The sequence below is a fragment of the Alexandromys fortis genome, unplaced genomic scaffold (genome assembly GCF_014885135.2).
Source record: "Alexandromys fortis isolate MF-2015 unplaced genomic scaffold, M_Fortis_MF-2015_v1.1 scaffold_133, whole genome shotgun sequence".
Classification (NCBI taxonomy): Eukaryota; Metazoa; Chordata; class Mammalia; order Rodentia; family Cricetidae; genus Alexandromys; species Alexandromys fortis.
The window spans coordinates 4,590,471-4,606,570 of record NW_026068030.1 but is presented as its reverse complement, the minus strand read 5'-3'; the positions used below and the strand labels follow the sequence as shown (position 1 = coordinate 4,606,570).

The 16,100-nt window shown below is 41.6% G+C and overlaps 1 protein-coding gene and 1 non-coding gene across 2 annotated transcripts in view; one reads left to right on the top strand and one right to left on the bottom strand.

Annotated features, from left to right (window-relative positions):
* Positions 1-6,640: 6,640 nt before the first annotated feature.
* Positions 6,641-16,100, bottom strand: part of Cntnap2 (contactin associated protein 2) — a 1,600,222-nt gene continuing 1,590,762 nt past the window's right edge. Inside the window, exons 24-25 of the mRNA XM_050164469.1 lie at positions 10,273-10,353; positions 6,641-8,083 (exon numbers count right to left, since the gene is read on the bottom strand). Of these exons, the coding sequence (XP_050020426.1) occupies positions 7,884-8,083; positions 10,273-10,353 (281 nt within the window). The 3' untranslated portion in view covers positions 6,641-7,883. The remainder of the gene's footprint in view (positions 8,084-10,272; positions 10,354-16,100) is intronic.
* Positions 14,186-14,377, top strand: LOC126515119 (U2 spliceosomal RNA). The gene has a single exon (XR_007595756.1). It is a non-coding gene; the product is annotated as a U2 spliceosomal RNA (small nuclear RNA).

Here is a 16,100-nt window from a genome sequence, read left to right as displayed (position 1 = left end):
TCTCTCTCTCTCTCTCACACACACACACACACACACACACACACACACACACACACACAGAGTTTTCTAGTTGTTTGGATTCTGCTGTACTAAGAGCTTACCCTTTACCTTTAGAGCAGGTTTCTGGAGTCTCTGGCTCCCCCTTTTGTTCTCTTTCCTAGTGCACTGACCTGTGGGCTCTGAGCCTCTAGTTCCTTCCCCCTTCAGTCTCTTACACTGGCCACTCCCTTGGCCCCCAAAGAGGCTTGCTCTCACCTTTAGCAGGCTCACTTCCCTTCAGTGGTCAACCGTACTGCCTTCCTTGAGAAGGCCCCTCTGCACCCCATCACACTCTCTATTTTAGGGCCCTGGGTTCAAATCCCTTAGTGTTTTATTGTGCATTAGTTTATGCGCTTCTGTTCTTTCTCCTCCAAGATACAGGTTTTGTGAGATCAGGGCTACATCACCTTGTTAGCTCAGTCCTAGGATGATGCTAAGTGTTTCATAAGCACTAATAGTCTTGACTGCCCTGAAGATCCATATAGCGAGGTGACTGTTGAGACAATCAGCTATTTTGAAGACATCATGTATATATGTATATATTTACCCACAATAATCCTTAGTAGTTGTGACATGAAGCATTTTCCCCTTTATTTGTCTCTAACATGATTCTTTCTTATTTTAGCTTGTATCTGGTTCAAATATACTAGGTTGTAGGACAAGTTTGTGTTTCCCACTCAGAACCCTCACGATATAAAGAATTGCCCTCGAACTCTATTTTAGGACTTATTTTTCCATGCTTAAAATTTGTGTTTTCCACCTTACCTGTTTTGATGGCAAAGTAAGTTCAGTTCTCAGTTTTTATATGTTCAGGTCATCAGTGGTCTTATAATCTTGGCTTTATATTTTTTTGGAAGAAATGGCTGTGCTGTCTCACGTTTCTTTCTTTTTTCTTTTCTTTTCTTTTCTTTTTTTTTTTTTTTGGTGATTGTCTGGCATGGATGGCAGTTAACTTGCTGTCCCAGGAGTCTTGCTTACTATATACCCAGATGCTGAATAAGGTGAACAGATAGGCCAGGGACATGTGACCAGGAAAGGAAATTCACATCCCTTTCCTGCTTCAAGCTGTGTGTCTCTGAAGCATGTTGCTATGTTCAGGAAGGAGGGATTGCAGGTAGAGAGGGAAATCCTGGTACCGAGATTATTTAATTCCGGTCTCACTGAGTTTGTAGTTCTCAGAGCAATGACAGATGATGATGATGATGGCCACTGTAATTTCTTCTGTAATGTGATGTAATTTTTATACAAAGACTTATTTGGGAGGAAAGAGACTCTTGCTCAAAACACAGCTCTGCATTTTCCTCTTTTTTGCATGTGCAGATCATAACTGCCAAAAGTAATTTTGTCATCTATTTTCTTCAACATGAAGTGCTTTCTCCCATTCTTCTTTCCATCTCCCGTTAGCTCCCACCTCTCTAGCAAATATTATCTTATATGAAGTGAAGTCGATGCTCTACTGGAATTTACTGGTGCCCACGTAGACAAGGTTTGTCATCAGTGGGATGGGAAAGAAGCAAGTGTACCGAGGCTCCAAAGCCCTAAAGCTGGCATTTCATACTTCTCCAAATCATTCTGCACATCTCTAATGCTGACTTCCTTTTCTCTGGAGACTGTACGACGGCCCCTCTGCACTTGTCCCTGTTGGTCATGTTTAGCAAATGGAGTCGCTACAAATCTCCACTTATCGAGATGATTTCCAAGCACTCGAAGGGCTTTTGTTGTTGGTTGGCCTTGGGGATCAGCGTAGAGCAGGGAAGCTGGCTTTAGGCTGGAATTCACATATCCTTTGTGCACACATAGATCCACACTGGTAACTGAATAAGCGGAAATGGCTTTCCCATGGCAACAGAAGACTAGCAAATGGGGACGGTTTAGCTTTTAATGCACATGGGATGTGCTTGCCAGATTAGCAGCTGTAGATGTGGCCCAAGGCCTCTGAGCCAGTTTATTGGCCTGGATCCATCTGGCCACCGTCTAGTATTGCCCACTTTCCAGATACAGGTCAGAATATATTTTAGAGACAAATTGACTCTAAGCACAATTTATCAAGATGCTTATAAATTGACCCCAACTATGAAGGTAATATCCATTAAGCTACTTTAGGCAAAATGGTAAGGGAAGGTATACCAGCAAGTGGAGGTTAACCATGGATCCAAACAAGACCTGTCTTTGAGGACTGTCTACTTCTCTGCAACTTTCGGGGCAGACATTTTCTCAGTAGACATCTACTTCTGCACATGAGCAGAAGGCTGGAAATTAACCCTAAAATAACCCAATTGGCATAAAACAAAAAGAATTGCTTTTAGGATAATTAAAACTATTTCGAATCTTTTATTTATCAATCTGTTTCTAATATAACTTTAGGTAAATGAAAGACATTCACAAAAGAATAATAGGCATACATACATCATTTCCTTCATTCTAGTTTACATGCTCTTCTTGCTTTTAGAGAGTGAAATTTGGTGGCGTTCCCCAGGGATGAAGTCCTAACTGGCTCACGGGGAGACTGCCTTAGGCTGGCTTTCCACGGCACCAATCCCCCACCGTCTCCGCTTCAAAGGTGAAAAGAACCCGACAAAGCAAAGCTGAGAATTGGCAGCATCGAGAACAGTTTCTTGGCCTACTCGGGAGGAACCGCCACACCGTCACAGCCTTCTCAGAAGCCAGCCCCCGTGGACTGTAAGTCAGCTGAGCCTGGCAAACAGGACAAAGTGTCTTAGCAGGCGTGTTCTTACAGCGCATTTCCATCTGGACCAGAGACGTGCAAATGGACGCTGCGTGCGAACACTCGGGGGCCCAGTCTTTATTACCTTCTTCCAGTCTTTACTCAACTTTTAAACATAATTTCTCTGTTTAACTGACAGTGATTTTACAGATGAGAGGAAAATAATACTGTGGTGAGAGAAATGCTCTTTAAAGTTTCCGACATCGCCGCGAGTGGGACCGTAGGGTTGAGGTGCAGGGCCTCTATAGCACAACGTTTTTGTGTGCGGTTGATTTGTAAGCCAGTCCAGCTACATTTACTGGCTGTCTGAGACTGTATACTGTGAGCCACAGGTCACGGCCAGGTGGGGATTCAGGGATTTACACTAAAATTTCCAGTTTCTCTAGGTTTCCGCTGGGTTCCACTTCCCTCCGTTGACAGCCTAGCTGCCTGCGGTCTTTCTGAGTCACAGTTCAGCAATGATTCAGCAGTGTCCCTTAAGTCTCCGTGCGTGTGCATGGCTATATGGTTTCTACAGTACTTTTTAAATGAAACTTATACCCACAAGCCAAATCAGTTTTTTATGAGGCTCCTTTGACCTTGGAATTTATATTTGGGCATCAAAGTGTTGCACAGTGGAGAATTCATCATGTTCACAATTGTCTTTCGACGTGGATGTCAAACACTGGAGAAGGATGGATAGAAGTTCAAGGGTATGGCCAGGATCACCTAGCAAGTCTAGGAAGGAGAAAGGGTGGGAATTCTTGCTAAATTTTATTCATTGTGCATATGTGTGTGTGTGTGTGTGTGTGTGTGCGCACACACACACATGTGCATGCTCATGTATGTGAGTGTGTGTAGGTGTAGGGGTCAGAGGACAGCTTGTATGAAGTCAGTTCTTTCCTTCCACTGTAGGATCCATGGATTGGCTTAGATTGCCAGTTTTGTATGGCAACATTTACTAAGCTGAGTTTGACTTATCCAACCAATAATAGTTTCTGAAGTGTTCTTCCTGGTGAGCCACTCAACCCTGAGTTGAGGAACAGCAATCATGCATCTCACTAACTCTTGGCTAAAAGCAAGGGCATCTTTTTAAGATGATGTTTTAGTGAGTGGGACCCCTGAGAGTCAGCTGGTAGATCTCAACACGTGTCCAGGCATGGCAACAGAATTTATCCAGAATTTATAGGCAAGACATCAGAAATTTAAAGCCAGCCCCTGCTACATAATGCGTTCAAAGCCTGGGTGGGCAACATGAGGCGCTGTATCAAATGAACAAGCAAAAAGACTCTCAGACGGTCAAGATGACTCTGCAGGTAAAGCACTTGCCATACAAAACTGCTAGCTAAACTTTTTTTTTTTTTTTAAAGGTGCTTGACAGCATAGCAAAAGGGGGAAAAAGAGTTCAAATCAGGCATTGTTTAGAAGTATGAGATGTAAAAGGAGATTCTCTTCTGAAGAAAGGGCACAGCAAGGAGAGGAGAAAAACAGTAACAAGTAGAGCAGAAGACAGAGAACAGGTGGTCTTGTGGAAGTTAGTGTATCTCCTCACTCCCTGAACCCTGGTGTGGTGGGAGCCAGACCCATTGGCTGGGATTGAAGAAGTTAGTGTATCTTCTCACTCCCTGAACTCTGGTGTGGTTGGAGCCAGTGCCTGTTGGCTTCTCCCAGAAGTACTCAGCAGTACTTTCTGTTGTCTGGCCAGGCTTACAGGAGTACCCGGTGCTCTCCTGCTATGTGCAACAACAGAGTTAGGATCTACTCACTGGTCATGGTGGGACTGTTGCTGCTGCTGCTGCTGCTACCTTTGAATTCCTGCTCTTTCTCTTCTGATGCTCATCAGTAGGGAAATTTCTAACAAAAGTCCTCTAAACTCTTGTTCCCAGATCTTCAATTAAAACAATTCACAAAAGCCTTCCTATTTTTAAACTGTTGGTAGATAAGAATGAGGAAATGCATTCTTACATATTAAGAAGGCCCAGGGAAAATTCAACCATGAAAATTTTTGACGTCCTGAATTAGTGTCTCTGTGCCCCAGAGAATATGCTATTTTGGGAGTAGAGAATGCCACTGATTTTGCATTCATTCAGCGTCTTTCTTAGCTTCTTGAAAAACACAGATATTTGGTTTAGATGCAGAGGAAGTTCATGCACGCACAACCCTCCAGTCACCAATGTTCTCTGAAGCTTCATTTATTTAGAACTTTATTTTTTATTTCACTAGGCAGTTCAGGCTAGCCAGAACTTGCTATACAGCCCAGGCTGACCCTGAACCCATTATCCTCCTACCTTGATCTCTCCAATGTTGGGATTTCAGGCTTGTACCAGTGTGTCTTAGTTCTTTGGCACAGTGTTTGGGTTTTGTTTGGTTTATATAGTCTTATTGCTTAAAGGAGCTTCCACTGGTCTGCGCTTGGTTGATGATATATTGGCTATAAAATGTCCAGATGGTTGGTAGTGGGGATGAAAGACAGTCTAGGGTTAGGCAAATTCGGGTTATATCATGACTTGAAGCAGTCTCATGCCAAACTGTCAAGGGAGGGAAATGGAAGAGAGAATTACTTCTTTTTCTTCAGACGAGCAATTATTTACCATTCAGAACACACTGGCTATGTCTGCCATGCATAGATGTGGGGATTTGGGTTAAGGGCATAATTCCAAGAAAAGGTCAAGACTTCAGGACTCACTTAGCAACTAATTTAGTTACTTACGGCTTCACCCACCTCTGGTTCCTGTCTGCCAGGTGTATTGTAACTGCCTTAAGAGAGACTGTGTAGGCTCTCTCCTTGTGTCTTAACTGAGGACAATGTTGTTCAGAACCCCAGCTGTGCTGATATGTGAGACGGGTTGGACCCTAGTGTTTGCTTTCTGTGGCGGGAACAAGGGAAGGAAACAGTGAAGAGAAGGGCCAGATGAGGACACTCTAATACTGGGGACTGTCCCGATGCTAATCATTTGGGGAAGGAAAGTGCTGAGCTAATACAAAATGAACACAGCTATCTTGGGGAGTGCCAGGAAGAATAACTTCCCACCTGGCATTATTTGGTAAGTACAAAAGTAATACCTGTAAAATAAGATCTAAAAAAAAAAAAAAAAAAACAGAAACACTTCAAGTCATAATGGTAAACATTTGCCTTTTCAATGTGAAAATATGAAAAAGAATGCTTCACGGTCAGGTATCTTGGTGAAATAAAATGCGCTTGGCTCTCAAATGTAATTGTTAACATTGTTCTGGCATTTTGTCCTATTAAATAAAACCATTTAATGCTTTATGAAAGAATTTGCAAGACTTGACAATTAAGGGTGTCCATGGGCCTGTTTGAGGTCTGCCTGCAATTGAAAGAGGTCTCAGGATTCCTTTATATTCTGTTTCTGTGACTGAAGGGGAATGGGCCCACCCCTTACCTCCTTTTGGAGTGCATTGTAAGCTGGAGCAATAAGCAGCTTGGGATAAGGTTTACCATTACTTAAGAAATTTAGATCCTCCAATAATTTGAGTTTTCAGAGAACCTTGAAAGTGTGTGCATAATATCCCAACTACTGGAACACGCATTTCACTGAGACAGACCATCAGAGAAGCGGCATCTATACCACTTTAAGTTCTCTGCCCTTCTAAGAGCAGAAATGAAGAATCATCACGCTTAATTCCTCAAATGTTGGAGCCTACAAAATTTTTAAAAAGAGGTTTTAAAGTATAAGAGGGCCTACATATTACAATTATAAATGGTAGCCATTCAAGAAACTTTTGTATAATTAAAAAATTATTTAATTAAATTCTTTTTTGTGTGCTCTAATAAGAAGAATCGCTCCCAATTTCTTACACAAAGTCTACTTTTTTTTTAAAACATAAAATCTAGTGTTATTTTTGGAGCAAATGGCTCAAAACTCCTGATAGCCCTAAGATATGTAATCTACTAGACAATTGGAGTCTTTTAAAGAGAAGTGGTGATTGATGATCAGGTTTGTGGCAACTGCACACTCTGATGTGTCTGTCACAGATCTCTGTCTCATGACAGTGTTTCTGCGGTTGAGTTGGTTTGAGGTATGGCAGTGTTTCCCACATGATTCCAGAGTAACAGCTGTTGTAACTTGCCTTTATTGTATTGTGCAATCAAGAGGGTGCTATCTGCTAGGATTTTATCACAGCGGTGTAAAAACTTGAAGTTTAGAGAGAAATTAAAAAAAAAGCACACTAATTTATGCATTCACTAGAAAGTGTCCATATTTTCCTTATAAATATAAAAGAAACAGCAAAGAAGACATTCCCTCTGGCTCTAATTCCCCATTGAGGCGTGTATACACATACAGTCCGATAAGTTAAAGTTAAAACAGAGAAGTCCTGTAACAGTTGCTCACCATGGTTTTATAGCTGATAGTTACAGACATTAAAAAGGCCTAAGACTACATCCATGGGACATCATTATGTAGAAGTCAATGGAAATCAGAAGCAATAAACCCAGTATGCCTTTCTTTGCCAGATTCTTGGATGCTTGTGTTGGTTACATTGTTGCAGGACAGGAGCTGCTTCCTCTTCCTTCACTAGCTAATGACAGACAGGGACCATCAGAAAACTGGCCTAGATCCAGGTGTCCTTGAAGACTGGCAAATAGGCTCTTGGCTCATTTTTTCTTTCTCATTTCTGTTTTATGGGACACCAAAAGAAATATTATCTGGACACAAACTAATTGCTACAATAGCCCATTAAATGTCCACTAGGTGCAAAAGGAAAAGAATGTCATAAGCTGTATGGATGCGTATCAGTTTTTCTTGAGGAAAAAATACCCACATTCTAAGGGCTCTTAAAAATGTAGAAAACTTGCCCTGTTACCACGGGATCTTAGAAGACCTCTAAACACACACAAAATAAGACAGATATTACCTACAAATTCCAACTGTTGCTTAAACTCTAAAAGCATTTTTGTATTATTTTCTTTTAATACAGAAGGGGGAACTCAGCTATAAAGAAATATTAAAAAGTATATTTTTGTGTGGCCATCAGTCTTAAGAATATTGGGTTGCTTGCCTTCCCCAGCTTGTGCTGATACTGTAAGCGTGTGCTCAGGGGTGTGACACAGGGTGCTCTTGTCCCTCTCCCTCCTCCCTTAGCCTCCCTCCCTATCCCATGGCTAAAAAGCCACCCCTCAAATGAGCCACTCTTTTTTGCTCTCATCAATGGTCTCTGTGAAGTTGGGGTCGTTGTTCATGATGGCAGCATCTGCGCTCTCGGCTGACTCAGCTCCCTTGGCCTCGTTGGTGTGGTAGGTGCCCTTGTGACGGAACATGTACCGGATGAGGAAGACCAGGGTGCAGAGGATGGTGAAAATCACCACAGCGATGACCCCTGGAGACAGTAGATAAATACCGGAAGTTAAACGAGCCTTGTCTACATTTCTATCTCACCGCTGCATCCCAGCTCCCTTGGATATGACTCTTCTCCACAGAAAACAGTGACAGTCATGAAGACAGCAGAAGAGACATGTGGCTTCTGTTTCCAGACACAAAAGGTTTAACAGGAACCAGAAGGTGACTTGTCCTCTTGCCCAAAGTAACTAAAAACTAGCTAAAATATATGAAGCATAGGCCTTCAGACAGTGGACAACAGATAGACAGACACACGGTGCCTGAGGAAAGAGTAGGAAATGACGAGTTTCCACACTTTGTCCAGTTTTCTGACTGTCCACACCGCTCTGCAGAGAGAACCAGGAGAACCCCGTGGGCTTCTTGAACTGGGGGCGGGGCTTCAAGACCAGTGCACGTGCTCCACACAGATGGATCTGCTAATCCGTGAAGCTGCTGAACCTCCAGCTGAATACGAACACGTGCATGTGTGCATACGCACTTGACCCTCCACAGGGCAGGGAGGCACAGGAAACAATTTCCAGAGCTCACACAGGGCTGCAAGATGATCAGGCTCTAACGGGAAATAACTGCAGGCATTCAGTTCAGACTGGGAAAGGTCGTGCTAAAGGCATGCTTTTGAGGGAGTGAAAGGTCTGGTAGGATTTGACCTGCAAAAAGCTTAACATAACTAAAAGATATCAAGCTATAAGTGCTGCGAGAGGTCTCGGCATGCAATATCAAAAGACCATTCAACCCCCAAACTCAGTCGTGCTAATAATGTCTAGCAGCCAATATAAAAATGACCAGATATGCAAAGAACAATTTTTCTCCTATGAGAAAATCAATTAGACTAGAAATGGCAGAGATAACAGAGTGAGCACAGAGGGACCTGTGCAAACCAATCCCTAACAACCAAGACTGACTATGGAGGCAAAATCAATAAGAATTTACAAGACCTGGACAACATGGAGTCAGGTCTGCTAACAAGCTGTAGATTGGGGAAAAATATTTATCTGTGTCTGACAAAGGACTTGTACCCAGAATATAAACTCTTTCAAATCAATAGCAAGAAACCAAACAATCGATTAAGGAGCTGGAGAAAGATTTCGAGGTACTTCACAAAATAATCACATAAGACAGTAAACACTGAAAAGACACCGAGCATCACTAGTGATGAGATTATCCCTCGTCACAGAGATGCCACAACTCACCTAGCGGAGTGGCTAAGTAAGAAGGCTGTCAGCACCAAGAGATTGGGGAACAAGCGGCCTTTTAGAGATTGATCATGGGACTGTAGGTGGTTGGGTCGTTTTGGAAAGCTGCATGGCAACGACTTACAAAGTTAAATATCTGCTTTCTTTACTGTCTTAGTGATTGCATGTCTAGGAATTATTGAGGAGTCTACCTAAGGTGTATACCAGATTATTAAGATGTGTGTAGCTTTACTTTTAATAACCCAAATCTGGAGACAACAATCTAGCAATGGATACGTGGATAAAACAAATGATGGCATAGCCATTCAATGAAATACAATTTGGCAAGAGAGATAAATTTGTTGATGAGCAAAATACTGTGGACAGATATAAAAATATTATGCTGAATGAATGAAAGTGCGGCAAATTTTATACCAGTTATGAAACTGTGGAGGAGTGAAAGGAATAGGTGGGGACTTAAAAAAAGGGATAGCAAAATTAGCCAAGAGGAATTATTTTACGTTGATGAGTTCTATACGTTGCGGTGGTGGATATGGGTGTATGTTAAAAAGTCACTGACCTGTTTCTTGTATAAGTTCATATGATACTTTATCTTAAAACGACAATAACAAAAACCCAAAAAGTCAAAATCAATAAGGATAGGTCCCTTGATGAGATTATACTTAAACTTGGGATGATGTCACTTAACTACCCTTTTGAACATTTTTAATGTACTTTGTTTATGTATATGTGTTGTATATATTTGGGTATATGTGCACATGAGTGTGGGTGCCTATGGATGATTCCTGGAGCTGGAGTTACAGGTAGTTGTGAGCAGCCTTCTGTGGGTTCTGGGTACTGAACTCGGGTCTGTCTGGAAAAGCAGTCTTTTGTCTTAACTGCTTAGCCATCTCTCCAGCCCCATTTTTTTAAAAAAAAAAATATTGCTTTTCCCTGGTGAATAGCTGCTAGAAAATCTGTTGTATGTATCACATACCTCCGATGATAGCTGAGTTCCTGTTGACTCCGTTTCTTATAGCTTGGCCTTGTCCTGGGTTGTATGGGAAATCAGCACTGGCTGCAGAGAAAGAAAGAAAGAAAGAAAGAAAGAAAGAAAGAAAGAAAGAAAGAAAGAAAGAAAGGGTGAAGTTTAAGAGGTAAGCACACAAATAATTTTATATTTATTTCTTCATACAACTCTCTGACACTTTCCATTTGTAAAATGAAATCTCCACCTCAGATGGATCCAACCTTACCATTGCCTCCTACAAAAATTCCAGAAACCCCCATCCCTGACTTCACTATAAGTTCCAGTGTTATGACTTATTTGAGGGGAATGGTAGGGGAATGTTAGCTAAGAATGTTCCTAGCCAGCCTGTCACTGCTCTGCTGGCAAGTCCGCTTTTAGAATAGTCATCCTGGGGTATCATCTAGCAGTTGGTTTCAGGACACTGGGTTCATGGACATTCAACTCCTGTATGTAACTCGGAAGCATATGACTTCCATGATCCTCTTGTATGATTTAAACAGTCTCTACATTGCTAATCATATCCCACGGACTTTAAAGAATATTGTAAATTGACTCTGGATAACCTTAGAGAGTAATGACAGAGAGACAAGTCTCTCTGCATTTAGTACAGACCATTTAAGGAGAGACTTCGGCAGTTCTTTGAATCCTTACCTGCAGGACCTATGACGCAGACGCAGGGTGGCATTTGTTTTCTCATGTTCTGAAATCTGTCTCCCATCCACTTTTATTCCACACCCTACTGCCAGTTTAGGGTTCATGTGCCGACGAAAATTTTATGGCACATACTATTAGTTTAAAAGTAACGGCTTCTTTAATATTTAGCATGACTTTAATAAAACACTAGAACCTTCAGCAATATGCAAAGGCCTTAAAGTTCAGAAACGTTGAGAAGAATGCTAATAGCTTAATTTTCTATTTCTTTCCCAGTTCAAAAAATATTAGAAGCAGTTGTGTCAAATTTAGATGTTCCACTCAGATGGATCCCTCTTATCGCTCCAAAGGCAAATAGATTCTGAAACCTTAAGTCAGTGGAGCATCTACAGTAAGTAATCCAAAAAAAGCCAATTCACCTTCACGGGTGGGTTTTTCTTGGTGGGGGAAGGGCTGCTGGATCAAACCTATGGCCTTGCACCTGCCAAGCAAAGTTTTTCCACTGAGCTACATTCCCAGACCCTCCCAATCCCAAAACAGATTTGCAGTGGTAGAAATTTCCTTTGAAAAGTTCAAGCAAATCTCTCGATGGAAGTAACTTTTATTCCAGCAGATGGAGCATAGAACCCAAGTTTGAAGTAGACCAAAGCCTGCTGGATGGCACTAAGTCACTGAGAGAGATATTTCCAGGGTCTTTACTTGCTATAATTAAACAGAGGCTGGTGTTGTGATTCAGGTAAAACATGCCAGGAACTCAGTTCCTAAGGCTAATTCATCACTGGGTATAGATAGGGGAGAATCTCCAGGGTCATGACAAAAACTGCCAGATCCCTGCCCTTCCCATCTCCTTGGAAATATGGGAATCTCACATTTTTAATCAGTGTGTGATTTAGTTTTTTCTCTCTTAGACTTCATTTAAAATTTCTAAAAATATCATTTTCATTTATTTTGCATATGTGTGTATATATGTGGGCATGAATGTTCCAAGATGGCACTGGTGGAGGTTAGAGACTAACCTGTAGGAGTTGGTTCCCTCCTTCTAACATGCGGGTACCAATGATTGAACTGAGGTGATCAGTCTTGGCAACAAGTGGCTTTACTTAGACCACATCACTGGCCTCAGATTTGACAGGTTCACCCAGGACTAGAGAAATCATTCTCTCTTGGATTTACATTATTAATCTTTTTAACCATCAGCGTCATTCAAACCTGCTGACTGCTGATGGCCATGAACTCTGATAAGCAGATATCTGCAGGTTATCCACACTCTCTCCAAATCTTTAACTGTGAGCATAAATGGTGCCTTTGATATGTAATTTGCTTGCACTACCTGGCTCAATCCTAAGTCTGGACATCTTGGGAAACAGGGGAAGACAACACAGTTTGCTTCTTCTCCTAATGATTCTCCCTCCCACCTCTTGAAGCTTTTCTGGCCTAGAGAACATTGGTTGATTTAAGATTTCAAATGTCATCCCAAGAAGACAAAGGTCAGTCATTTATGGGTTCATCACTCTAGTGGTTTGAACGGAAAATGTGTTTTCTGGGCTCAGGCATTTGATCCCCTGGTCCCCAGTCAGTGGCGCTGTTTGGAGGAGGTTACATAACTCTTAGAACTTGAGGCCTTGCCAGAAGAAGTCCAGCATGGGTGTGGGCTTTAGAGCCTCGTTGTACCTGCACTTCACTCTCTCCACTTTCTATGTGCAGTTGAAATGTGGTTTCTCAGCTTCCTGTTCTGTCAGCCTGCTAGTTTGGACTCTCCTTTTGGAACTGTAAGGCAAAATAAACTTTCTTCTGTGGGGAACAGAGGAATCCTCCAGTGAGCGTGTGTTGTTGATGTGGGCATGACCATGTCAAGGACCAATGCCTCAGGCCTGAGGAAAACTGGCAAAGTCTTCCTCCTGGGTCAGTCTCAGAGAGATGGTAGAGTGGCAAAGCCTTTCCCTGGTTCCTTAGAGATGTTGACAATGTGTACAAAATCTGGTAACCACGGCTTTCTCCTCCTGGATGTTTCCAGCCTGAGACTCTAGCCTGCTGACACCTTCTACTTGGGCTAATTTCTCTTCCTAGGCTGTATGCAATAAACATGCTGAGGTTCTGGGTTGCGGTATAGTTGGTGCCACTCCACAAGTAAGCAGGACCCACCTGACTCCAGCTTTTCTGTATGTGCATTTGTGTGTCTGTTCTTTTTCCATTTCCCAAATTTCCAGAACTATACCTTGCAAGGACATGGCATTCTTCCATAAGTCATGTCATTTTATCACAGCAACAAAAATACCTAATACTCATTAGATATTAATTTGACCACAAAATTGTCTTATTTGACTAAAACCTGTTTACATAAAAACAATAGAAAAATATCCATTGGATTTCTTCCAATCTGGGTCTTCTTTTTCAGAGAATGATCACTCAGCAGAAGTGACACACTCACTCCCTTCTAGCTCCTGGTAGAAGATCTTCACTGTGTCAGACTTCATTCTGAGTACGCACAGAACAACAAAGCACACAAGCTGTGTAGTGATGAGAATTTCCTGTCCCTGGTGGCCTAATTACATGCCCCAATGGAAGACTTTGCTTATATAGTGAAAATGCTAATGAAAAGTGTGGATGTGGTTTGAACTACGGTCTTCTTCAGGTCTGGTGACTTGTTTGAGTTTACCTGTAGTTTTCCCATTGTGTGTCATGTGTGTCATGCAACTCATATGGCCATAAGGCACGGTAAGATTTGCTTTATCCCTTGACATGGCCACTTTTCAAGGATGAAGTTTAGACTATTATTGTCCATCTTTTACATCTTCAGGCCTTTGGATGTTGTTAATTACCCTTCTCCATATGCTACTTGGTCTATCTCTAGCCTGACTGAAATTAGAACCCAAGCTAATTCCAAAAGAAGCAATCTTCTCGCGTCTGAGCCCTTTGAAAACTAGGAATATCCAGGCAGGTGAGTTGTTTAAAAGACCCAGTTTATTTTAGATGGTGGAGTATGGGTTAGAACTATGACAAGAAGAGCCCTTTTAGGAGATGGAAGAAAAACTTTGTGTTGGAATTACTAAGTTTGCTGTACCTATAGGACTCTCACTTTCACCTTTCTTCTAGACCTTTGGAGACTTGAGTAGGTCAAATTTCTTGTCTTCTGATTAACACAAAAAATTCTGGCTTTCTTTAAACAATATGAACTTTCCACATACATTAAATATCTGCTCAGAAATGTGTGTATAAAATGTGAGATTTCATCGCTTCTCGGCCTTTTGGCTAAGATCAAGTGTAAAATGTGAGATTTCACACTGCCCTGGCATATACTTTAGTTCTTTTTCTCTTAGACTTGATTTAAAATTTTTATTTTATTTTTATGTGACAAGTATAGCAAGTAGTTTTGTTATCAGCCTACTGTGACAACATTCATGACATTATAGGGTGGTTGCTTTCTGCCTGCATGACTCTAATAAAACATGATACACTTCAGCAATTTGTAGCATGGTATAATTTATAATGTGGCAGATGAACCATGGCAAAATTTCTCTCGGCTTCAAAGCCTAGCTTGTGACATCGTGTCCTTGGCCTCAAAACTGCCCAAACTCTCAGCTTCTTCTTATTTATTTTTCTTCCCCTCCAATGCTGAGGGGAACCCAGGTCCTTGTGCAAGGCTGGCGAGTGCTCTACCACTGGCCAACATCCCAACCCCTCTCTAGTTCCTTTCATGTCACAGCTGTAAATGGTGTTGGAAGTTTGGGCTGGAGAAGAGACATGCAATGACTCGGGAGAATGGCAAGAGTGAGAGGACACTTGGAACCTTCCAGGACTGCCATTCAGGTGAACCTGGATTTCTTGGTCTTGCAAAGACTTCATGTACATAGAGCCTCTCTCCTGTTTCTTCCTTCATGGGCTACTCTTCTAACTGAATATTCTGGATGTAATAGATTCTTAAGGCTTCAAGTCAGTTCATTAGGGAACACTCCTGCCTAGACATCTGGTTTACCTTCCTTCTCTTTTCTCATCAAATTTTATCTCTTTCTTGAAAGAAGTACCAATTTCCAATTAAGTGGCCAAGTCACCTTTCAACAGCTACAGTCTTAATTCTTATTATTTCCCTTTCTTTCTATCTTATCTCCATGTGTGTTCATGTGTGCACATGTATGTAGAAGCCAGAGGACAACAATGAATGTCATCCTTAAGGCACCATACACTTTTTAAAAAAATCTTTTTGAGACAGAGTTTCTCACACACCCCAAACTGAGATTGGCTGCCCAGTGAGCTGGGATCTATTTGACTCTGCCCCTCCAATGCTGGAATCACAATCACATGCCAGTGTTTTTTAATGTGGGCTTAGCAATCTTCACAAACCCCACATCAGACAGAGGTCTGATTTCCAAAATATACAAAGAACTCAAGAAATTGGTCATCAAAAGAGCAAACAATCCAATAAAAAGAATGGAGTGCAGACCTAAACAGAGAACTCTCAACAGACTAATCTAAAATGGCTGAAAGACACTTAAGGAAATGCTCAACATCCTTAGTCATCAGAGAAATGCAAAACAAAACAACTCTGAGATTCCATTTTACACCTGTAAGAATGGCCAAGATCAAAAACACTGATGACAACTTATTCTGGAGAGGTTGTGGGGAGAAGGGAACACTCCTGCATTACTGGTGGGAGTGCAAGCTGGTATAACCATGTTGGATGTCACTTTGGTGATTTTTCAGAAAATTAGAAAACAACCTTCCTCAAGACCTAGTAATACCACTTTTGGGCATATATCCAAAGGATGCTCAATCATGCCACAAGAACATGTGCTCAACTTTGTTCATAGCAGCATTGTTTGTCATAGCCAAAACCTGGAAACAATATAAATGCCCCTCGACTGAAGAGTGGATAAGGAAAATGTGGTACATTTACACAATGAAGTATTACACAGCAGAAAAAAAATAATGACACCTTGAATTTTGCAGGCAAATGGATGGAGCTAGAAAACATCATTTTGAGTGAGGTAACCCAGACCCAGAAAGACAATTATCACATATGCTCAATCATAAGTGGTTTTTAAACATAAAGCAAAGAAAACCAGCCTGCAAATCGCAATCTCAGAGAACCTAGACAACAATGAGGACCTTAAGAGAAACATACATGGATCTAATCTACATGGGAAGTA